The 25,684-nt window shown below is 39.7% G+C and overlaps 1 protein-coding gene and 1 long non-coding RNA gene across 2 annotated transcripts; both read left to right on the top strand.

Annotated features, from left to right (window-relative positions):
* LOC307250046 lies at nucleotides 1-10,657 on the top strand. Its single transcript, XR_013844862.1, has 3 exons — nucleotides 1-67; nucleotides 3,886-3,985; nucleotides 8,582-10,657. It is a non-coding gene; the product is annotated as an uncharacterized lncRNA (long non-coding RNA).
* A 6,645-nt stretch (nucleotides 10,658-17,302) lies between these two features.
* On the top strand, nucleotides 17,303-20,349 carry LOC307249157 (uncharacterized protein; the record flags this gene model as incomplete). Its single annotated transcript, XM_080025793.1, has 2 exons — nucleotides 17,303-17,371; nucleotides 19,411-20,349. Exons 1-2 carry the CDS (start codon nucleotides 17,354-17,356, stop codon nucleotides 20,347-20,349), a joined length of 957 nt encoding a protein of 318 aa, XP_079881919.1. The 5' UTR covers nucleotides 17,303-17,353.
* Nucleotides 20,350-25,684: the final 5,335 nt, after the last annotated feature.

Here is a 25,684-nt window from a genome sequence, read left to right as displayed (position 1 = left end):
CTTTCACAACACTGGAAGATTCAGCAGACAACGCAAGCCTCTTCGCCGTCTCATCTTTATTTATCAGGTTGGTAATGTTTCTAAACCTCACCGTGATTGTTGAAGTTTGTTAACGAATGTTAAGAGATCGTTTTAGTTTAAGGTAATATAGAGAAATGAGCGGAGTTTGTCTTACTTTCACTAAAGTGTAGCTGCAAAGAAACAAACATGGCGCCGTCTCCCGCGTTTACTGTTTACTGTTATGGCTCTTTCCCGCTACATTGTACCGTCAACTCGCCTCTGGTACAGGTACTGTTGTATAGGTCGTTTTCTACACAAGATAGGGGTCGTTATTATCTTTCAAACTCCCAGCAGGACATGTAGCCTACAGTATTAGCCTCAGCTTGCCTTACACACAGCAGAGTCTCAGAGCTACACCGCCCATATCTGGAGTGAACTTTTACTAACGGCTCCTGCTCTTCCAAACGTTATCACTAAAAAACAATTATCTATCGTATTAGTGTGCATGTTACGGGTCCCGAGCATAGATAGTAAATAATATGGATGTAGCATCCGGGCTGACGTCAGTTAGTCACACGGCATCCAATAATCCTGGTTTGTGCGCGTCGCCATCTTGTGAGATTTTTACTCCGCCTCACGTCGGGGGAGGGAGATAGCTGACGTATACCTCCGAGGCAAAGTGAGGGACAACGGGCGGAGAGACACGTAACAATAATTGTGGAATACGATCATTGTTCCAAAATGATATAGTCTCTGTCCCATATGTAGTTGCCTACTGGAATAGGCATAATACAATTTTTGGTCCCTCCCCCGACTAACCGTCTACTTGTGTTTTGAGGCGTGTTGCAGCTCATCTCAGACGAGCCTATTGTCTTCCTCCTTACCTTGTTAACATATCAGAACCAACTACTTAGTTAGAGCTCACTCAAAGCACAAATAAACAACTGCACATGACAGCATTAGTGGCCGCTGTACACAGCACAGCCTGCCCTGGTCCTTATGAGAGGAAGGCTAGTGGCTACACAGGCGAAAAAACGGGGGAGGCGGGCGCTTGACAGCATAAGCGACCGATGTACAGAGCCTGGTCCTTATGAGAGGAAGGCGAACGAGCGCCGGGGGGCGGATTACTCCGACTTCAGAGAGTTTTTGGTCCAACGTCACACAACCACGGCATCACATTTATTACGGGCAGCCTCTTATAATAGGTCGATGTCAGCACCAAGGGAGGTGCACACCGTTTATTAACTAAAAGTCTGTATAAAGTAGGCTACATTTGCGAGTATTTTTTTATAAAATAAAACATAGTGTTTTAGTGATAATGCAGGAGGGCTAGATCAATAGGTATGAATAGCATCCAGGAATGGTGCATCGGTCAGAATGCAAGGAATGATGATGATGATGAGACTTTGCTTTCTTTAGACTAACAGGGTTCAACATAACTTTTTTTTCCTACTGGCCCGCTGGGCCAGTGGATCCGAGTTTTACTGGCCCCTTGTATATTTTCACTGGCCCTGCACACACTTTTTTTTTCTTCATAATTTAGTGTCAATAATTATAATACCTGTATTAGAAAAATAAAGAAAAATAACCAGATCTAAAGGGAATATCTATACTGTAACAGAATAGATATTCCCTTTAGATTTGGTTATTTTTCTTTTAGTTAATTACATGAAATGTTGATATTGCTCATACACATAATATAAAACCAGGCAAACATATTGAATTAGAAGCCTACAACTGAAAGTATGTTGAAAGAGTGGGCCAGTATTTTAAAGTCCAGTAGTTTGATGGTTGTTTTTATTCTTGAATTTGGGCAGTTTAATGAATAGTTCACCTGCAGAAGTCATGTTCAAACATAAAAAAAAAATAAGAGATGAAGGTCTCATCATTCTTTGTGGTGTGGTAGGCTGTTTTTATTACTTTCTCTATATGCATTAGGGATGTGAATGTGTCGACCGAATGACCGGTTTTCCACTTGCGCTCAAGTTGACTTTAAAAATAGAATAGAAATCCGAAAATCAGGGGGTTATGCCGTTTTTTTAATGGGAGATTTCATTCATCTGGTCGTGGGCGCGCTGCAGGAGTGTCACTTCTCCATGAAGTGTCAGCTTCACATAAGAGTCCGGTGTGGGACCATTTTTTCAAACTATTGATAAAAAACAATGCAGTGCAAAATATGCAGCATAAGTTAAACGCTCGTCTAAGACTATGACGTTAAATCACCTTAGAAACACACAATGCCTTCGTCCGATCACAGCAGCGTTTCACCGTGTGATCTCGCCAGCGAGTGAGCCGGCGCGCAGATGAACTGTGGTTTGTGGCTAAAATAATAACCGGGGATATTCTCCCCGTTAGCGATTTCAATGGGAAAGACTTCCGCGATCTGATTGAATGTCTCGAGCCTGAAAACACAGTGCCAAACTGCGCGACTATAGGAACTGTACAGTGAGCGGAGTCCCTCCGTTCGTTTCTGTCTACAACCGACACAATCACCGGAGACGCATTCACAGCTTAAAATAACGCCTCTCATTTGTATTACCATTGGGGCTTGGATGCAAACACTGTAACATTACGGCGGCAGATAAAGGAAAAGTGCAGTTATAATGTTCTGCACCTCAACCTCTGCTGTGGGAAGAAAGAAAGGGGGCAGAGTAAGTCGATTGATTTGTCGACTCGCAGGCGGACGGTAGGCAGCTCTGCCAACGGAGCGAGAGTGCACCCGCTTGTTGCTCCGCCTGTCAAAACGCCCACGCATCGGTTGTCCACTGGCTTTTCATTAAAGAATACATTTTATATTAGGTTTATTATATTGAGTCTTAAATAAACACTGCTTTCATTCCGACTCTCAACGCGCATTTCAATGAACCATGATATAGTCTACAAAAAGATACTGAACTGTGATTGGCCAGTCACTGGCCCGGGCGGGACAGTGACTGGCCAATCAACTTGCCCTGCATATGATTTTACTGGCCCCGGGCCATCGGGCTATACGTTATGTCGAACCCTGGACTATATTATTCTCAGCCGTATTTATTTAAATCCTCTGATTGTCTTCCAGTTTTATTTTCATGAACTCAATACAGGAGAATTAAACAATAAGGCAGGTAACAGAGGGACGATGAGCCACCTGCTGGTTGCGCTTGCATGAATCTCTCTCTCGGACTAACAGGCAGAAAACTAAACTTAACTTATACACTATAGGAGCAACTGCTCTTAAAGCGACAGTAACCATTATACATGTCAGAGCCTTTTATACACATAGACTACTATTATGGAGCAAAACCTGTTCTGCATTTAAAGTGTGGCTGCTATCTTCAGGGGGTTAGTGGTGATAAACAATTAGTAAGTGGTTGTAATGAGTCATTAGTGTTCTCAGTTTAACAGAAGATGGAAAATAAAATAATGCTGGATCCATTGTATGGGAGTGGAAGGATGTGGAATAATCAATACAATGTGCAAACTCTTTGCCATGTGCAAGTTTCAAATTGTTCCAATAGAAAGCACTAAAGAATATAAACAAGATGTTGTTTCATGTAGCCTAATGCATCATTAGTGCAGACACATTTTGCAGGGACTATTTAAATCATATTACTGGTGTGATGTTATGCAAAAATAAATTAAATTGAGCATTTAGGATGTGCTCTAGAGGAGATTTGAAATATATCGAGATATATATCGTGTATCGAGATATAGTAAAAAAATATTGAGATATTGATTTTAGCCCATATCGCCCAGCCCAACCTGCAACACTACTGATCACTGAATGATGTTGATGGCTGATTTAAGAACGTTGTTCACTACCTAGCAGCACATGCTATCAAACAGAGCTAGCACACTAGTTGGTTTAGCTTACATTAGCTAATCATTGTCACCTTTTCTTTACAGGTCCGTGGTCTGACCAAACGTCTGTGAGCTCGACACACAAACACCGTCTCTGGTTACTATCTGCTGCCACCGAGGAAGAAGCATGAGTTCTCCACAAACGGTGACTATACACTTTATGTTACTATGGTGTTATAATGACAGCTTGCTGATTTTTACACTTAACATATCATGTTGCAGTTAAAGTATAAGTTGTGGGCACTGAATTCTTTATAAAGACAGTTAACTGAATTGTTGTCTAATGTTTGCAACAAAATATAAACTCTCCCACCAGAGCATCCACAAGATTGTGAAATACCATAGAAGAAGTTATTTTGGGCAGTCAGCCTTTTCATATCAAGCAGCACATACTTGGAATACTATACCCACTAGGGATGTCCATGGTTAACTGGTTAACCGTTAAGAATATCTTTAACCAGTTAATACTTAAGGTTAAACGGTTAAAAAAAATTAATCATCTTAATTTCTCTGAAATCCGGACTTTTATTTTGATATCGCTAAACCGGATGTAAGAATGCCAACTGTCGGTAAAGAATGAAAAGAGTTGTGTAGGCTACTCTCAACTTTATAATAGGTCCATGGTACGCTCCCAGAAAGATAGCCAGTCACAACTTATGGTCACACCACTCCCCTGCCATGTGTTTGGAAAATTTAATTAACAGCGTGGGCTCCCGCTAGCTCAAGATAGCGCTAGCATTAGCCTTCTTGAGGTGGATGCTGTTCTGCATCTATCACCGTCTCCGTGAGTGTGAGAGAGTGACAGACAGGCAGTGAGTGCCCCTGCACAGACACAGAGAGGTCTGCCATGCTTGTGTGCGAGGATCAATAGCGAAACTCCGTCATAAACAAAAGCGTAAAGTACCGTTATTCAGTACTGATAACGTTGGAGCTTATCAATATTACGGTCTTTCAAAATGTTGCCCCGTGCTCAGCACTACTTAGCACCGGGTTTCGGTAGGCTACCCATCCCCTAAGCCTGTGTGTGTGTGTGTGTGTGTAAATGTCCCTTTTCAGTCACTTATTGCACTTTCTGCTCCTACATTCGCATACTAGACCTCTTCTCACAACAGACAAGGTGCCGTGTGTATGTCAAAATGTAGGCATTTAAATTGGCTACTGGTCCCTGAATTGTTTTTAAATTAATATGCCGGGAGCTCTGCTATAATGTTTCATGTATTTCACTATAAATAGACTACAGTAAATCTTAACGGTTAATAACCGTTAATTCTGGTGGTTAACCGGTTAAAGAAAAAATTCTAAATGGCCATCCCTAATACCCACAGAACCAAGGAACATCACATCCTTCTCAGAATCTATTAAACACTGGTTACTGACCAATCAAACATGCTGCCATAATCTGGGATAGTGTGTTTGTCTTTGTGTTTACTAGCTGTGTTTATGCTCCTTGTCTGTGCTTATGTTCTTTTGTCTGTGTTGAAGTGCATATGTGTTTTAATGTGCTATATGATCATGCTCTTTAATCTGTCTGTTTGCTACTACTTTATGTTGTTCACACACCACCAACCTGTTATGGGCTGGAATAGTGGTTGTGTCATTTTAATTGTCTGTTCTTGTGTCAATTGGTTTTTTGCTTATGTGTTGTATTTCTGTAGTTTTTATTGTTATCCTTTAAAGAGCACCTATTATGCTTTTTCATCTTTTCTGACCTATAAATGCTGTTATAATGTTATACAGTCATGCTAAATGATACCAAAGTGTCAGATAATGACATACCTGCATTTTAGACGTATTCCCTGCTTACAGTCTGGGGTGGCTGCAGGTGGCTGTGCACAGCCTCAACACTCCGATGCCATTGGCGGCAGCCTAGTGCCTAGTTTCTGGATTTTATCTACGTAGATAAAGTGGATTCTCCATGTATGGTCATGCTGCTGCACCGACAGTCTGCTCAGTGTAGTGAAACTAGGGGGCGTGCCTGTTGCTATGCAGTTACCGGCCTTCTCTGATTGGCCAGGTTCAAACAGAGTGCAGAGGGACAGAGCGTTTTTGCAGAGAGGCTAAACTGCAGTACCAAAGTTAGACTGAAAAATAGCATAATAGTTCCTCTTTAAGCTATCAACCTGCCAGAGACTACAGGTGGAAATGAGCCTGCATGGCTAAATCTGGTACATTTTCATTTTGAACTCTGGTGCTCAATTGTATTAATGTTTGCTGTCCCTTTTTAAGTAAAAAATAAAATACTACTTTCAGTGTGTTTAACATCTTGAAAGGTTCCCCTAGACTAACAAATGAAGTGACTCCTGGGTTCTACTCTACAAGCCACTAATGGATATCCTAGCAATAGGGCTGTGTGCACGTGTAACTGGTTAGTAAATTATAACCGTTGAGGAAAAATCAATAAATATAAACCTTTTTATGTTTTGAAAATGACTTCAAAGTGTTCTGGAAACACGCATAAGTTAATTTCAAATACAAAAATACACAAACTATTTGACATTTTTGTAAGAGTTCACACCCCTACTAGTAACCACACCAAGTGCGCACTCCAGTTATGAGGCGCATGTGCATATATCTGCAACCTTGGTGTGGTTGCAGATATTTTCACTGGTTGTAAAAACAAATAGCTAATCAGCCAATCACATGGTGACTTTGAATGTGGCATGGTTGATGGTGCACAGCAGGATGGATCCATGCTTTCATGTTGTTTTTAATGCCAAATTCTGACGCTACCATCTGAAGTTTGAAACTGAAGTCAAGACTCATCAGACCAGGCAAGATTTCTTCAATCTTTTATTGTCCAATTTTGGTGAGTCTTGGTGAATTGTAGCCTCAGTTTCCTGTTCTTAGCTGACAGGAGTGGTACCCGGTGGGGTCTTCTGTTGCTGTAGCCCATCTGCTTCAAGCTTGGTCATATTTTGTGTTCAGAGATGGTATTCTGCATACCCTGGTTGTAACGAGTGGTTATTTGAGTTACTGTTGCCTTTCTATCATCTCAAACCAGTATGCCCATCATCCACTGACCTCTGACATCAACAAGGCATTTTACGTCCACACAACTGCCGCTCACTGGATATTTTTTTCTTTTTCGGACCATTCTCTGTAAACCCTAGAGATGGTTTGGACTGAAAATTCCATTAGATCAGCAGTTTCTGAAATACTCAGACCAGCCCATCTAGCACCATCAACATTGCCATGTTCAAAGTCACTTAAACCCTCTTTCTTTCCCATTCTGTTGCTCGGTTTTAACTTCAAATAGTTGTCCTGTCCAGGTCTACATGCCTATATGCACTTAGTTGCTGCCATGTTTTTTTTTCTGCATGCAGAGCCTGTCTCATATCCGCACGTCGCCCACGCTCCCAACGGGTGGACACTCGCGCAGCTTACCGCTAGGAATGTCTGCTGAAAGTTCTACAGCTCAGGGATTTAAGCCATGAATTGATGAACTTGCATCAATGAAAAAGATGTCAGTTTTCTAAAGGGCTTTAAATAGGGCAGTCTATGTGGCTAAATAGCATGCTAATATTGATGTTTGATTGTGTCAAGTGTCTAAGGATGAATGCAAACATTATCTGGTTATGTGTTATGTAGCTAACGTTAGCTAGCAGCTCCCTTTTGTTTCCAGTGGTGGCTTTTTTCATTACCAATGTAAACTGTCATAAATAGTTTACACCGGTGCTGGGTCATGATTCCTAAAAAAAATGATATTCCATAACAGCTTTCTCAATGAACCTGAATGTTGTCTTCTCCTTCACAGAAAAAAAAATACATTTCCACTAAATTGATTCTAGAAAAGGCACAGATCGGTTGATTTTTACTCACCAGAATGCAGGAAATTAAGTGTTAAGTTCAAAATGTTCTGGGGGGTGCCCCCATACCCCCCACCTATAATTTGTACCCCCAAATGTTGAAACAAAACCTAGCCTATTTGCCCTGTATGCAGGTTGGTTTACAATATATTCATAGGTATGTTGTTTTTACTTTTTGGATTAAAAAGAAGGCATGTCGGTAAACTACATGTCTGGCCCTTAGTGTGAGTATCATATCGTAGAGTGGCCCTCTGTGAAAATGAGTTTGACACCCTTGGTCTAATTGATATTTCCTACATTCAAACGACATCTCTGCAGCACACATATTCTTATAGTCCAGGTTGTGGCCCAAATAAATGATGTTCATAGCTTGACTGCTGTGTGTTAAAGGGGCGATGAATGCAAGCTTAGAGAATAAATCCAGGCGAACCAAAACATCTCAGAAATAGCTTAGGGGCTAGGGTTAAACTTGTTTAAGAGTCAGCATCAATTATCCTATCTATAGTAATACACAAGACTCCTTTAATGGGATTTAAGTGCATATTCTCCTCTGAACGTGCACCAGATTCATGCATTCAAATTTAAAGGGTACAAAAAAAATTTGGCCGGGGGGGCATGCCCCCGGACCCCCCCTAGAGGGTTCGTGGGACCACACCACCGCTGCTGAAAAAAATCCTGCGGGAAACACTGGGTATATCTATAGCTATTGGCAATTGTTACAACTCATCAAGCTCCCTGTTCTCTGGTGCCTTCTGTGTGATTACTGGCCCCTCCCTAATGTGTGTGACCTGTGTCTCCAATGTATTTGAGTATTAAAGTCCTTGTCTTCTTTTCATCTGTTGTAAAATCCTAACGATTCATTCCTACTGCCGACCCTGACTGCACATCTCTGCCTCACTCATACTCTGTCTTTGTATTTCTGTCTGTCGCTACAGAAACAGAAAGGAACAAAGAAACCTAAACCTCACCGCCAACGTATTCACACTGGGGAGAAGTCGTACAGCTGTGACCAGTGTGGCGAAACCTTCACTCAATCAGGACACCTCAAAGTCCACTAACGTATTCACACTGGAGAGAAGCCGTACAGCTGTGACCAGTGTGGGGAAACCTTCACTCAATCAGGATCCCTCAAAGTCCACCAACGTATTCACACTGGAGAGAAGCCGTACAGCTGTGACCAGTGTGGGGAAACCTTCGCTAGATCAGGAACCCTTAAAGTCCACCAACGTATTCACACTGGAGAGAAGCCGTACAGCTGTGAGGACTGTGGCCAGAGATTCACCCAGCTAAGTTCTTACAATAGTCACAGAAATATCCACACAAAGGAAATAATCTACTCATGTCAGGAATGTGGGAAAGTCTTCAGTTCCTACGGCTCACACCGGGCTCATGAGCGTATCCACACTGGAGTCAAAGAGTACCAATGTCAACACTGTGACAAACGGTTCTCCAAATCATCTAACCTCTCACAGCATGAGAGAATCCACACAGGACACAAACCGTACTGTTGTGTCAAATGTATGAAAAGCTTCACTACAAACTCCTACCTGAAGAAACACAAGTGTGTTTAAACTATCAGTTATTATCAGAGTTATTAAGGTATCAGCAAACCATTATATACTTTATCTGTTTGTCATAGATCAAAACATGTAGGTGAGAGAATAAAGTAGTTTATTTTCTCAGCATATGATGTGTGAATATTAGGGGTGTGCACGTGTACATGTTTAACCGTTTAGTAAATCATAACCGTTTAGGAAAAATCAATAAACGAAAACCGCTTTTAATTATTTTTTTTCTTCAAAATTTAAATGTTCTTTTTTTCAAAGTTTTTAAATATGTTCTGGAGACACGCATTTATTGATTTTACATCACTAATAAACTAATTGGGGAGGATACACGCTAGTCTGCCGAATCTGTCTGTCCCTCGGCGTGTGTGAGTGTGTGTATCGGCGCGCACACACACACACACACGGAGCCGCCGTGCTCGAGCTCGAGTCACAGCCACGGACGAGTGATGAAAGATAACCTAAAGATTAAAGTTACCCGGTTGACGTGAACTACGCGCGTAAGTAGCCCGAACTTTATAACACCTGTTCAACCTGCATAAACGTGGACATGTATAAAGTGATAGGCTATATTAATCAGGTAATTAACTGCGATAATGACGGCGAACACGTGAGGCGAATGTCAACTGTGTGTTTACAGGCAAACGAACACGTGTGTGCGCGCGCCTACAAGACGGTGGGCGCACGAGGATAATGACATCACGGTTAACCGTGTACACGAAAAATATTCCGTTGTGTACACGGTTAGACATTTTTGTAAACGTTCACACCCCTGGTGAATAGATAATGTAATAAATGCAGAGCCCTGTTTTCATGTGAAATTCCACCTCTCAATGAGGATAAAAATATTCTGTTGTAGACCCTCATTCATCTGAGTAAACCCATTTCCAAGAGTTAATCTGATCTCATCAGAATCATTCTTTTACATTTTGTTGAGGTCTGTCTTGTCAAATGTTATGATAGTTATGTAGTTTTTGAAATGTTTTAACAGCTCTGCATGCAGTTGTCTTTTTATAGTTTGAAACCATTTATTTTCTTTGTTATTTTGAATCAATTTAAAGTTGTATTCAATAATGCATATGTTTATTCTAATTAACTGTTTTATTTAGAAAATGAATTATGAATTATTAGGAGTATGAACTTTCTGAAAAACTGAAAAAGTCCTTTAATTGTCTTGCAGCTTAACTACATTGCTAGCTTGGTGCACTGTCGTATCAATCAGCTGAAGGAGTATGAAAGGGAGTGAATAGTTAAACTGTCATTATGTAGAATAATGTTGAATATTTAGAAATTTGAACCATTTTGTTGGTTGAAATATTTAAAGAAAGACATGAAAAAAAATTTAAAAGTGTGAAATAATCCTTTAATGGGCAGAATGAGTCACCCATCCTTAACCATATTCACTTTTAGCAACTTGTATATGAATAGTGTCTTTGTTTTCAGCTTGAAGTATTTTTGAATGTTTGAATTGAGCATTTTATCATGTTATTTCCAGATTCTTATTCTGCTTAAAGTTGAGCTGTTTTGGCATTTTATTAAATATTGGACTGAATAAATCAAATACATTTCAGCTTTGTTTCTGTGGAACAGATAAAACAGACATGTGTATTTCACATGCATTTTATTATCAGAGTTATTAAGGCATCAGCAAACAATGTGTTTTTACTGTGTGTCATAACACAACATACTTGCAGTTGAGGGAATATATTAGGTTTTGAATAATAATATACTGTTTCTGTTTGTGAAACAAAACATATAGGTGATTGTCATAGATCAAAACATGTAGATGAGAGAATATATTAGGATTTTTCTTCTCAGCATATGATGTGTGAATATATCTGTAAGGATTCGGGGGGGGGGGGGGGGGGTTGGGACACAGGTGCGGACCAAGGGGTGTCTGAAAGTTATCCCCGGAGGGATAACCACTAAATCGCACAGGCGACTACAGGGGAGGGGGAGAAAACAAAAAGCACAAAGCTGTGAAGGGCCACACAGGCTACCTTTTAATAATACAAACTAAAGCACGAACAAAACCACCGCTGCCAAGCAGCTGAGCAGATAGACAAAGTAAAACAGTTGACTTGCAAAACTAAACACAGAGAGCACTTGGAGACAACCTCTCACTACCTCTAAAGGTGAGACAATGATCAGCACAGAGCACTGGGGTCTCAGGGCATATATAACCTCTTCACACCTGGGCTCAATCAGCCAATCAGTGCACACACACCTGGGCTCAATCAGCCAATCAGTGCACACACACCTGATTGCAGTGAGGGAATCAGTCACCCTTCTCACGGAGGCGAAATATTCCGTGCCCTCACAATATCATGTAATAAATGCAGAGCCCTGTTTTCATGTGAAATTCCACCTATCAATGAGGATAAAAAGATTCTGTTGTAGACCCTCAGGGTGTGTGCAGATCAGCTGGCAGATGTGTTCACAGAAGGTTCAACATGTCACTGCTCCAGTCTGTGGTCCCTACGTGTTTTAAAAAGTCCATTCAGGTCTATCTATCTATCTATCTATCTATCTATCTATCTATCTATCCATCTATCTATCACAGTTTACATACAGGGCAAACAGGTCCACAGACGATACCATCCCCTCACCCTCCACACTGCCCTCTCCCTATAGAACATTATTCTATTACATGAACAGTATCCTATTTCACTAGTTATTTGTATTGCTGTTTCCACCCACAGTATTCTATTTAGTCTACACTTAGTTCATTTCATTTCATTTTGCATTCTCAATTTACTTATAAGATGCATCTTAACTCTACACTTTAATCTGCACTGTGTCCTTGCTCTACTGTTGGGTTTATTTGTGTCTCAGGTGTTGCTCTCTTCACGTTTTCTTCTTCTTCTATATCACATTGTTGAGAGGAGCCTGGGACTTAAGAATGTCATTGCCAATGACTGCTGCTGTAATTGTTAATGTGCATATGACATTATTAATGTTAGGTTACATGAATACAGTCAACACAATATAACATGTAGTTGACTGAATATATTAGGTTTGTATCTCTAAACATTTGATCTGTGAATGTGTTGTGTAATAAATGCAGAGCCCTGTTTTCATATAAGTTTCCTCCTATCAATAAGGATACAAAGATTCTGTGGTTGACCCTCATTCATCCAAGAATATGAAGAGTAAACCCAATGTCAAGATTTGAACTGTGGAACAATTGGGACAGTTAGGAGTTTGAAAAATGCTGCTATTTTAGAATATATTAGCATTACATGAATACAGTCAGCAGCACCTATTATCCACATTATTTATTCCAAGGTATGAAAAATATTTCAAGTACTCTATGTATCTTTGCATACTATTGTTTTGTCTGTCTGAATTTGTACAGTTGCATATCAAACTAATGATGTGAAACAAAAATCTCAACTTCTAAAGCACTTGCATAAAATAAACGTTCCATGATCATTCTTAGCACTATTCTGAAGGTTAATACAAAAGGATTTGCTCATATGTTGTTCATTGCCTTATTTATGAGACATTTTCATGTTAATAAAACCTGTAGGCCATAGAAATTATTTTTCATTCATGGAATGAAAAATCCCAAATCTTTTTTTCAAAAACTTTGGACACGAATAGGTTGTTAAAAAAACATCTAGATTTTTGGTTTATCAAAAGATGCATTTACCCATAATTAATATTGCCAAATTTGCATAGGCCTATTAGTTAAAACATTCTGGGGGAAATACAATAGCAAAAAGAATAGCTCCAATGTCAGTAATCAACTGGCAAAGTTTCATGATATCTATAAGTGAAATGTTACCGCATTCAACTGCAGTGTCTCGACTTTGACCACTGGGTGGTAGTAATGCGCTCAGCGTCTACACTGACGGAAGTCTATATCAAGGAGAAGAAGAATCTGGTTAGGATCTGCGCATGCGTGGTATTTTCTCACAACACTGGAAGATTCAGCAGACAACGCATGCGTCTTCGCCGTCTCGTCTTTATTTATCAGGTTGGTAATGTTTCTAAACCTCACCGTGGTTGTTGTAGTTTGTTAACGAATGTTGAGCGATCGTTTTAGTTTAAGGTAATATAGTGAAATGAGCGGAGTTTGTCTTACTTTCACTAAAGTGTAGCTGCAAATAAACAAACATGGCGCCGTCTCCCGCGTAAACTGTTATGGCTCTTTCCCACTACATAGTCAACTCGCCTCTGGTACAGGTACTGTTGTATAGGTCGTTTTCTACACAACATAGTGGTCGTTATTGTTTTTTTTTCTTTCAAACTCCCAGCAGGACATGTAGCCTACAGTATTAGCCTCAGCTTGCCTTACACACAGCAGAGTCTCAGAGCTACACCGCCCATATCTGGAGTGAACTTTTACTAAAGGCTCCTGCTCTTTCATACGTAATCACTAAACCGTGTCGCCAAGGTTATTATCTGTATGTTCTGGGTTTGTCTTTTATTTTTATCTTTTGTGCGTGAGTGGAAATCAAAGATGTCCATGTTCAGGTCCAAACTTTTCCCTTTACTTAACGTCTGTTTGCATCACTGTTCCTGCGGTGGACATGGGGATATTAAAACAGGCTCCAGTGTCAGTAAACCATAACCGACAGTGTGAGCTAAAGAATGAAAAATAACAAGCAGACATATGCTGGACTGAAACTTACTGTCATAGAAATATATTGTTAATCCATCTATCTCATTAGTGTAGTCAAGGGTGAACTACTAAGCCCCATTTGTTTGATCAGTAAAGTATCTTCTGTGTTCATCATGTTGGCTAAAATGAAATGTAGGAACTGGCAAAAGATTTATGGGGTTATATCTTGTTTCTTGTTTTGAGTTGTGCTCCATACTTTAGAAGTATTTCTTGTTGTTTTCAGTTTCTGTTCAATAGCAGTATTTCAAGTCACTGTTTTTGGTCCCTCCCCCGACTAACCGTCTACTTGTGTTTTGAGGCGTGTTGCAGCTCATCTCAGACGAGCCTATTGTCTTCCTCCTTAACTTGTTAACATATCAAAACCAACTACTTAGTTAGAGCTCACTCAAAGCACAAATAAACAACTGCACTGTTACATATTCCCCCTCAGTATATTCTGTGTTCATCATGTAGGCTAAAATGAAATGTAGGAACTGGCAAAAGATTTATGGGGTTATATCTTATTTCTTGTTCAGAGTTGTGCTCCATACTTTAGAAGTATTTCTTGTTCTTGTCTTTTATCAGTTTCTGTTCAATTGCAGTATTTCAAGTCACTGTTTTTGGTCCCTCCCCCGACTAACCCCGGAATTCCACTGGCTGCGGGTGCGGTGTCCAACGGTTTTGCTCCGTGCGCTCACGTCCGGCAATACCCACCGGCTCCGTTTTCAAACCAGCACGGCCAGCTCCGCTGAACAGCTGGAGTCGCGAGACCGAGGAGTTCCCGCGGTAATAAAAGTGACGGGCGATCGCTCTTGATAATATGATTCTCCTATATGGTATTTACACAACAACGATCGCACGGACGGTTATTGTTCCCATCCGAACGAGTAAAAGAACAGTGGACATGCTTGTATGTGTCTCTGTTTTGATAATGTCACCTGCAGTGAACACCGAGTGTCTTATTTTGAAAATTAACCGGAGGTTTTATTGTGTTGTCGGCGCTTGTGTTCCTGTCTATCTCGATGTGTTCTGTGCTAAATTGATGCGGTGAGCTCCGGCATCCGGCAGCAATAGAAGCAGTGCATATTTCACCGGAGAGCTGGAGCAGCAGCGGAGCAGAGAGACGGCGCAGCGGACGTGGTGGAAACTCACCCACTGACTGCTCTTAATTGTATTTTTGTTTCTGCCGTGCTGGAGCGGAGAAGGACCGGAGACGCAGCTGGTGGAAATCGGCCTTTACCGTCTACATGTGTTTTGAGGCGTGTTGCAGCTCATCTCAGACGAGCCTATTGTCTTCCTCCTTACCTTGTTAACATATCAAAACCAACTACTTAGTTAGACCTCACTCAAAGCACAAATAAACAACTGGACTTTAGAAAAACAAGCCCAAGATACGCGACCCCAGACGTGCTAAGTAAAAGTAACTTGTTTATTTCAAATTCTTTATGGGGAATGGCTGATAGGGCTCTTCTCTCTCAACATTTACAAAAGTGGATTCAGCAGCACTGGCTGTCACAATGGACTAGAGCAGGGGTTTTCAAAGTGTGAGAGAGTGAGACCCCCTCAGAGAACAAATTTCAGCGAAGCCCCCATCACAAATATAAATTCTAAATCCCTGTGTGTTTTGAAAGATATTTTAATTAATTATATTTAAAACACATTTTAAACATATTTTTGAAACATTCTAAACATCTTTGTGCGTTTTAAACAATTTGTTTTAGACATTTTAACATCTTTATCTAAGTATGTTTTTGTTTTGCTTTTTTTAAATACACTTGAACATCTTAAAGCGGCTACGAGTAACATTTAAATATCTTTTAAACAGCCTCATGTTTCCTCTGATAATCATAAATTACCTTTAACAGCAAACGAGACCATCAGTGCAAAGAAAGACGTTTTTATATAGTTTTTATTACTGCTTTTGGTCTGGTCGCACACCCAGTCTGATTTTCGGTTCGCTCGTGCAGGCTCTATGGTCACATATCCGTATTGGTCGCAGATTTCAGTGTAGCGCAGCAACGCGATTTGAGAAGCCTATCCCTCCAGGTGAGGGAAGGGGAGCGGGAGCCTTGTTTGAGACAGTTATTTGTCGTCATAATGACTGATAACGGGGCTGGACCATCAAAGAAAAAAAAGAGAATGCAATGAAGACAAGTAAAAAGGGAGAGTGATATATATAGGCTACGGGCGGGACAGGGGGCGTTGCCAAGCAACGTGTATACAATTTCACGAGAGCGAAACTAGGCTGCAGTGTTAACTCCTAAATGAATGAGCGGTTGGTACTAACACAAAGTTTGCTTTGCTTCACCATCATCAGATAACCATTATCTGAAATAGTCATTATTTACATCAACAACACAAACACATTACCTCATCGTGATCCATACTAATTGCCGTCTCTCGTTCATTCGTTTTCTGTGGGGACACGTAATCTTTCAGCTCCGTGAGAGAGAGAGTAGTTAGGTGACACTGCTGCATCAACTCATTGCAATCAGGTGCGTGTAGCGCTGACTGGCATTAGTTGATGCAGTGTTAAAACCACTCTCACAGAGCCGAAAAGAGTCCTCACACTTTCAACACACGGACATGCACGATATTGCACCCTTCTCAGTTCACACTCGCAAGCCTGCACGAGCTAGAAAACAGCTTTGCGACAGTGGGCGTCGTAATCCTGCTTCCTTTAAGCATGGATAGTAGTGACTGAGTGTGCAGCGGAGTGAGAAAGATAGGCAGACTTGCCCAAATGATTGACTATTGTTAAATGTCATTCACACACCCAGTGTTTTTTCGCTAGTGCCTCCAATGTCCTGCTGAGTGAAAATAGTAGCCAGCAGAGATTGAGAACCAGACTCTCCTATGGGGGTCTGGGGGTTTGAGATTTTTTTTTACCTTTTTAAAGTGAAATGCATGAATCTGGTGCACTTTAAGAGGAAAATTAAGAGGCTAAATCTGAGGAATTTTGTGTGAACAAATAATTTGGAGAGGAGTGGAGTGGGGTCGGATGAATTAGAAGCTATTGAGGAAAGACACGTGGATCTTCCATAAAAATATTAATTTAAAATAAAATATTATGCAGGGTCCTCTGGGTTGGGCTTGGTGCTCTTTTTCTTTGACAAGACATTTCTCTGTAATATAGTGAATGCATTTAAATGCAGTGGGAGGAACGAAGCAGAAGAACTCTTGTCCAGCTATCTTTATTTCCACAGGCAAGGACAATGGACTAGAGAATCCTCCTTTGCAGTGAGTGAGTGTTGCTGTTGGTAGTAGCCTCTGTAGTTGATTCTGTAATGTTAAAGGTTTGTTCCCCCTGCAACACTGCTGATCACTGAATGATGTTGATGGTTGATTTAAGAACGTTGCTCACTACCTAGCAGCACATGCTATCAAACAGAGCTAGCACACTAGTTGGTTTAGCTTACATTAGCTAATCATTGTCACCTTTTCTTTACAGGTCCGTGGTCTGACCAAACGTCTGTGAGCTCGACACACAAACACCGTCTCTGGTTACTATCTGCTGCCACCGAGGAAGAAGCATGAGTTCTCCACAAACGGTGACTATACACTTTATGTTACTATGGTGTTATTATGACGTTTCTTCTGTTTTTACCCGGTAAAAGTGTTTCTTTATGGGGGAGTTGTTCCTCAGCCTCCTGGGTCTAAGAGTCGAATTGAATATCAGCTTAAGCCTCATTTCTTGTAACAACAGTCTCCTTTTCTGTTTTGCTACACCGAATTGGAAGTGTTGAGGAAGTCGTAAAAATATTGAGAAATGCCTGTTGAATCTAATATAAAAGGGTTAAGCCCTAACCCTAACGATGGCCTGTTTCACTTGCATTGAGAGCTCCTTTGACCGCATGTTGTAGGTTTCCAGCAACAGCTTCCAAATGCAAATGCCACTCCTGGAATCAACTCCAGACCCTTTACCTGCTTGATGATGATGAAACAACAAAGGAATAGTCCACACCTGTCCACGAAACAGCTTTTGAGTCAATTGTCCAATTACTTTTGGTCCCCTGAAAAACAGGGGGATACATATTAAAGAGTTGTAATTCCTTAACCCTTCCTCCAATTTGGATGTGAACCCCTAAATTAAAGCTGAAAGTCTGCAATTTGAGCCCATATTCATTATATAACTAACTTGAAGATTTTTTAGTAAACTGTTAAAATAACAAAATGTGTGTCAGTGTCCAAATGATAGGATAGGATTTACTTTATTGATCCCCAATGGGGAAACTGGTTTGCCACCATAGTCTGTACAACATACAACACAGGAATACAGTAACAACATAAAACAAGCATAGTCACAGGGGGAGTGTGGTCCACTACCATAGTAAAAATAGAAGGTTAAAAAAGGGAATAAATAACAATATAACAATACTATGATGTGCAAATGAGCAATGTGCAGTAATAAAATCAAATCAGCAGTCATGATTAAAAAGCCTAGCTGCTGCAGGAACAAAAGACCTCCTGAATCTCTCTGTAGAGCATCTCGGTAACAGGAGACGTTCACTCCTGCCACTTCTAACAGAAGTGCAGTGCAGGGGGTGGTCGTCATGTGACAGGACAGTCCTGAGCTTCCTCCTGGTTCTCTGCTCTGTGATGACCTCCAGAGAATCAGGGCTCACACCCATAATGGATCCTGCCTTTTTTATTAGTTTGTTGACCCTGTTCCTGTCCTCTACTGTCAGGCTGCCACCCCAACAAACAACAGCATAAAAAAGGACACTGCAACAATACCGTGATAAAAAACATTAAGAAGTGATCTGCTGATTTCAAATGACCTGAGTTTCCTAAAAAAACAATCTGGACTGGGCTTTTTTTTAAATGACACGTGTTCACTTTCCAGTCCAGCGTACTGTCCAGATGCACACCAAAATTTTTGCAAGTGACAAAGTTCACTGCTGTGCCTGTGATCAGAGGTGTACATTGAAAATAAAAACGGAGATAAAACCGTACCTTGTGGGGCCGCAGTGTTTGTGGAAATAACGCCAGAGCTAGTACCATGAAGCCGTACAAACTGGGGCCTTCTAGTGAGGTAGTCTGTTACCCATGCAACAGTGGAGCTGTTGAGGTTAAAATTTAAAAGCTTGCTGGCTAAAATATGTGGCTGCAGTGTGTTAAAAGCACTAGAAAAGTCAAAAAACATTATTCGTACAGATGCATTGGTTTGATCCAGATGGCTGTATACCCTGTGCAACAGGTAGAGGAGGGCATCGTCCACACCCTGCCCTTCTCTATAGGCAAACTGTAGTGGGTCCTGAAAGGCACATACCTGCTTCTTTAAATGCCCTAGTACAGTCATTTAAAGAAGCAGTTAGGTCCAAATATATATGGACCTAACTGTATCTATAGCTATTGGCAATTGTTAGGACTCGTCAAGCTCCCTGTTCTCTGGTGCCTTCTGTGAAATGACTGTCCCCACGCTAAAGTGTGTGACCTGTGTCTCCAATATATTTGAGCATGAAAGTCCTTGTCTTCTTTTCATTTGTTGTAAAATCCTAACGATTCTCATCCCTACGTCCAACCCTGACTGCACATCTCTGCCTCACTCATACTCTGTCTTTGTATTTCTGTCTGTCTGTCGCTACAGAAACAAAAAGGAACAAAGAAACCTAAACCTCACCGCTGTCAACAGTGTAACAAAGAGTTCATATGGAGGTCGGCCTTAACGACTCATCAGAGAATCCACACTGGCGAGAAGCCGTACAGCTGTGACCAATGTGGGAAAACCTTCACTACATCAGGACACCTCAAACTCCACCAACGTATTCACACTGGAGAGAAGCCGTACAGCTGTGACCAATGTGGGGAAACCTTCGCTAGATCAGAACACCTCAAAGTCCACCAACGTATTCACACTGGAGAGAAGTCGTACAGCTGTGACCAATGTGGCAAAACCTTCGCTCGATCAGGATCCCTCAAAGTCCACCAACGTATTCACACTGAAGAGAAGTCGTACAGCTGTGAGGACTGTGGCCAAAGTTTCAACCATCTAAGTTCTTTCAATAGACACAGAAACATTCACACAAAGGAAATAATCTACTCATGTCAGGAATGTGGGAAAGTCTTCAGTTCCTACGAATCATTCCGGCAACATGAGCGTATCCACACTGGACTCAAAGAGTACCAATGTCAACACTGTGACAAACGGTTCTACACATCGTCTGATCTCTCAGTGCATGAGAGAATCCACACTGGAGTCAAACCACACCAATGTCAACACTGTGACAAACGGTTCTCCACATCGTCTAACCTCTCAGTGCATGAGAGAATCCACACTGGAGTCAAAGAGTACCAATGTCAACACTGTGACAAACGGTTCTCCTCATCATCCAACCTCTCACAGCATGAGAGAATCCACACTGGAGTCAAACCACACCAATGTCAACACTGTGACAAACGGTTCTACACATCATCCAAACTCACAGTGCATGAGAGAATCCACACAGGACACACACCGTACTGTTGTGTCAAATGTTTGAAAAGCTTCACCTCAAACTCTCACCTGAAGAAACACAAGTGTGTTTAAACTATCAGTTATTATCAGAGTTATTAAGGCATCAGCAAACAATAATATACTTTATCTGTTTGTCATAGATCAAAACATGTAGGTGAGAGAATATATTACCATTTTTTTTCTCAGCATATTACGTGTAAATATATCATGTAATAAATGCAGAGCCCTGTTTTCATGTGAAATTCCACCTCTCAATGAGGATAAAAAGATTCTGTTGTAGACCCTCATTCATCTGAGTAAACCCATTTCCAAGAGTTTATCTGATCCCATCAGAATAATTCTTTAACATTTTGTTGAGGTCTTTCTTGGCAAATGTTATAATAGTTATGTAGTTTTTGAAATGTTTCAACGCTCTGTATGCAGTTGCTTTTTTGTTGTTTGAAACCATTTGTTTTCTTCATTATTTTGAATCAATTTAAAGTTGTATTCAATAATGCATATGTTTATTCTAATGAACTGTTTTATTTAGAAAATCAATTTTATGTTGAAAATGAGTGTGAATGCTGGATGCTGAAAAGCTGACTATAAACTGGAAAGCTACATGAGTATGAACTTTCTGAAAAACTGAAAAAGTCCTTTTAATTGGCTTGGAGCTAAACTACATTGCTAGCTTGAATGTATATGATTCAGCTGAAGGAGTATGAAAGGGAGTGAATGGTTAAACTCATGATATAAGAATAATGTTGAATATTTAGAAATTTGAATAATTTTGTTAGTTGAAATATTTATAGAAAGACATGGATTTTTTTTAAAAAGTGTGAAATAATCCTTTAATGGGCAGAATGAGTCACCCATCCTAAACCATATTCACTTTGAGCAACTTGTTTATGAATATAGTTTCTTTGTTTTGAGCTTGAAGCATTTTTGAATGTATGAATTTATGAATTGAGCATTATATCATGTTATCTCCAGATTCTTATCCTGCGTAAAGTTTTGATCTGTTTTGGCATTTTATTAAATATTGGACCGAATTAATCAAATACATTTCAGCTTTGTTTCTGTGGAACAGTTAAAACAGACACATCTGTTTTTCACATGCATTTTATTATCAGAGTTATTAAGGCATCAGCAAACAATGATGTGCTTTTTCTGTTCGTCATAACACAGAATACATGCAGTTGAGAGAATGTATTAGGTTTTTATCTCTAAACATTTGATTTGTGAATATGTTGTGTAATAAATGCAGAGCCCTGTTTTCATATTGAATTCCTCCTGTCACTCTAACACCTGCTGCGTCGGGACGTCGAGGAGTTTGAAAATGCTTCTATCATAGAATAAATTAATACAACATAAATTCAGTCAGCAGCACCGTTAATCCAGGAAGGAATTCATAATAAACTACATTTCACAGACAACACAATTGTTTTAATGTGTAAATCTATACTAGGAAATGAATTGCATTGTGTTCATACATATACAGATAGAGGGCGTCTGCAGTATAATTATATATTATATTCATATTGTGCTCCATGAAATATGGAATATAAAAGTATAGAAAGTATATAATAATGTTTAACTATAATCTATACTATATTCAGTAATGTATTTCTTTTCTTTTGCCGAAAAAAAAAACAATGGCCGACCTTTCATCCATTATTTATTTTTTTAAATTATTGATCGGTGTATGTATTATGCCTTGTATTTTTTTATAAAATAAAATGTTCTACTACAATGAGCTACTCCCCGGCTGAGGAAGTACAGGAAAACACACACAAGGCTCCTGGACCTGATGGCATCCCTGGCCGGGCTCTCAGGGTGTCTATCTATCTATCTATCTATCTATCTATCTATCTATCTATCTATCTATCTATCTATCTATCTATCTATCTATCTATCTATCTATCTATCTATCTATCTATCTATCTATCTATCTATCTATCTATCTATCTATCTATCTATCTATCTATCTATCTATCTATCTATCTATCTATAAATAACTAGTGAAATAGGATACTGTACATGTAATAGAATAATGTTCTATAGGGAGAGGGCAGTGTGGAGGGTGAGGCAATGGCGTCGTCTGTGGACCTGTTTGCCCTGTATGCAAACTGTGAAGGCGTCTGCTTTTCTTCCTAACACCAGAATATATTCTGAAAACCTGCTCAGGCTTTAGTAGAGAAGAAAATGGGACTTTCTGTCAATCAGTTTGTTCCTATTCAACCTCTTTCATACTGACATGAAAACGCTTCAAAACTCAATGTGTGAAGCAAGACAAAAAGACAATAAAATGCAGTTAAACAGGAGAATTAGCAGCTCCTCCTGACAGGACACTGGTGAATATAATTAAACTGCAAATTCATGTTTTTCTTTTCAAGACTTCGGTGTTTCTCAACGGACTCGGTTATCTTTGACACACTCAAAAGAAAAACGAAACGTTATAATGACAAATATTTCAATATTTCACCGTCTAATTTGAGATTAGCCCGACCTCATGGCAAGGCAATTAAAACAGTCTGAATGGAGGAGGAGTGTGTGTGTGTGTGTGGGGGGGGGGGGACAGATGAAGTGTGCTGGGGCAGGACAGCAGGGTGTGTTTGTGTGTGTGTGTGTGTGTGTGTGTGTGTGCGCGTGTGTGTGTTTGTGTTTGCGTGTGTGTGTGTGTGTGTGTAACAAAAATCTCTTGGGTTTAGACAGACGGACAATACAGGGGTAAAGGAGTTCTTGGCGGGTTATTTAGCACGTTTCACACACTGCTGTCTGTCAGGAGATAGACAGTGTCAATGGAAACCAATTTAAAACGTGTCTGTCTGTCTGTCTGTCTGCCTGCCTGTCTGTCTGTCTGTCTGTCGGTCTGTCCTCTCCTCTAGACAGCAGTTTAAGAAGCGGATTAGAGACACTGACATTTTTCCTTTTTGAAATGCTCCAGTAATAAGCTGAGACACTGCAGGTGAACAGGGTCAGATGTTTAACTTATAGATATCAGCATTAAACTTTGCCTTTTGATTACTGACATTAAAACAATAGTTATTTGTATTAGAATTGTTCTATCTATCTATCTATCTATCTATCTATCTATCTATCTATCTATCTATCTATCTATCTATCTATCTGTCTATCCGTCTGTCTGTCTGTCTGTCTGTCTGTCTGTCTGTCCGTCCGTCTATCTATATCTACACTGCAGGTAAATAGGGTTAGATGTTTAACTTAGAAATATCATCATGAAACTTTGCCAGTTGATTACTGACAAAATTCTTATTAGAAATTTTTCTCAATAATGTGCAAAATATCTAACAAATCATGTGTACATTTGCATCACTTTAAATAAAACTTATCTAGGTACTTGTGGTGTAGTGGTTAGATCCCCTTGTATTTCAATGTTTTATTATAAGTTTATTTATTAAAAAGGTGCTCCCAAGTACTTTCATTATTTGTTCATTACTGTACCCCATTTGGACAAAAGTTGTAGTGTTTTTACCACGCCAGCTGTTGTTCCTGGGTGAGCGTACCCATGACAAAGGGTAAAAAAAACTCAATAAAAATAGCATTATTTGCACTGATGGTCTCGTTTGCTATTACATGCCATTTAGACTGTATCAGAAACATTTAAAAGTTCCTCATAGCTACTTTAATTTGGTTAATTTAACTGATCATAAAAACTTGACCGCTAAAGCCAATAGCAGTTAAACTAGACATCTCTCTAAAACCTTTAAACTAGGATTTGTTGCCTGAAAGCTTCTCTGGTCGGATCCTCTTTCTGAGACACAATTTCACGCTTGAGAAATTGTCACATTTTAAATTAAGTTTTGGCTCTTGGCTTTAGTTGGGGAGCTGCAGTGGCCTTGAGTGTCCAACGGGAGCGGTCAAAATATGTTTCTGATGATTTTTAGTGTAGAGACAGAGTTGAAATGGGGAAGAGAGGGGAATGACATGCAGAGAACGACCGCGGGCTGGAATCGAACCCGGGTCCGCTGCTGGCCAAGGCCCATGGGGGGGACGCCCTACCAACTGAGCTAAGGGCGCGCGAGAGAAACTTTTTTATCAGTTTTTGACACAAACACAGACGAACATACATTTAGTGTGTATAGAAAACAGGGAAAAAAAATTCTAATTTAAGATAAATAAAAAATAATTAATTTTGGATAAATAAAAATAAGTGAAACAAGCTAAGCAAGAATAAGAAGCACCTACATGTGAACATTTACAATACTTGCTCACCCATTTCCTTTATGCTTCAAATAATGTGAACACAAATAAAAACTCTAATACAACATGGGCTTAAGCCTACATAAGAAACACACTCACATCCAGACCTATCTACAGTACATTCTCTTCACCTAATATTTTCAAGTTTCAAGAAAGAAAGAAAGAAAGAATAATAATAACAACAACAACAACAACAACAACAACAATAATAATAATAATAATAATAATAATAATAATAATAATAATAAATGTATTTAAAAATAAATGTAAATACATGAGTTCAGCTGAGTAATTAAGTTAAATAGGCTTTATAGAAAATAACTATATTGTCTGTCAGTCACGTCATTTTCATTGCAGCCATTCCACATCGCTGTCTAAATGTTTAATGTCTAACCTTTAATCTTGATGTATTTTCTTTGTTTTTACTATCTCTTAAATGCAATATCTAATGTCTAATCTTGATGTATTTCATGCCCCTGTAAAGCACTTTGAATGGCTTGGTGTCTGAATTGTGCTATAGAAATAAACCTGCCTTGCCTTGCCTTGCCTCCTTAACACTGAATTATAAATCTTGTTTTTTAAGGCTGCAAGTTTCACATATTTTTATTCAACAAAGAAACACATTTCCACAGACCCTGAACTCACCCAGGAAGCTATTTTCCTTTTAAAGTGAAGGTCTATTTGAGCTCAAAACTGTTTTTTGTTGTAGCAGGGAAAGAGAGAGAGGAGGAAGAGAGAGGGAGAGGGAGAGGGGAGAGAGGAAGAGAGAGAGGAAGAGAGAGACAGAAGCCCCTTTTACACAGCCAGTGGAAGCCGGCAATATGCCGGAATTTCGGCCCTCCGCCCTGCTGTATAAATGCGACCGTTGCGGAACAGGGGAAGAAAGGTGCGAGAGATTGCATACATTGTGAAATTGCATATTTATTTTATTACATTTTGCAGAAAGTTTCAAACAGTATTTTCTTCAGTTTTACTTGTTTATTATTTGAATCTCTCAGTGTTGTTAAAATTGATATTAAATATCCATTTGTCTAAATATGTTAAAAAAGACACATATTTTCAAAGGGTGTACTCATTTTTTCACATGATTGTATGTTGTTCATTGCCTTATTTATGAGACATTTTCATGTTAATAAGACCTGTAGGCCATAGAAATTATTTTTCATTCATAGAATAAAAAATCCCAAATCTTTTCTCCAAAAAC

Source organism: Ammodytes marinus (genome assembly GCF_949987685.1).
Source record: "Ammodytes marinus genome assembly, chromosome: 4".
In the NCBI taxonomy this organism is placed as follows: domain Eukaryota; kingdom Metazoa; phylum Chordata; class Actinopteri; order Uranoscopiformes; family Ammodytidae; genus Ammodytes; species Ammodytes marinus.
This window is presented reverse-complemented; position numbering and strand designations above follow the sequence as displayed.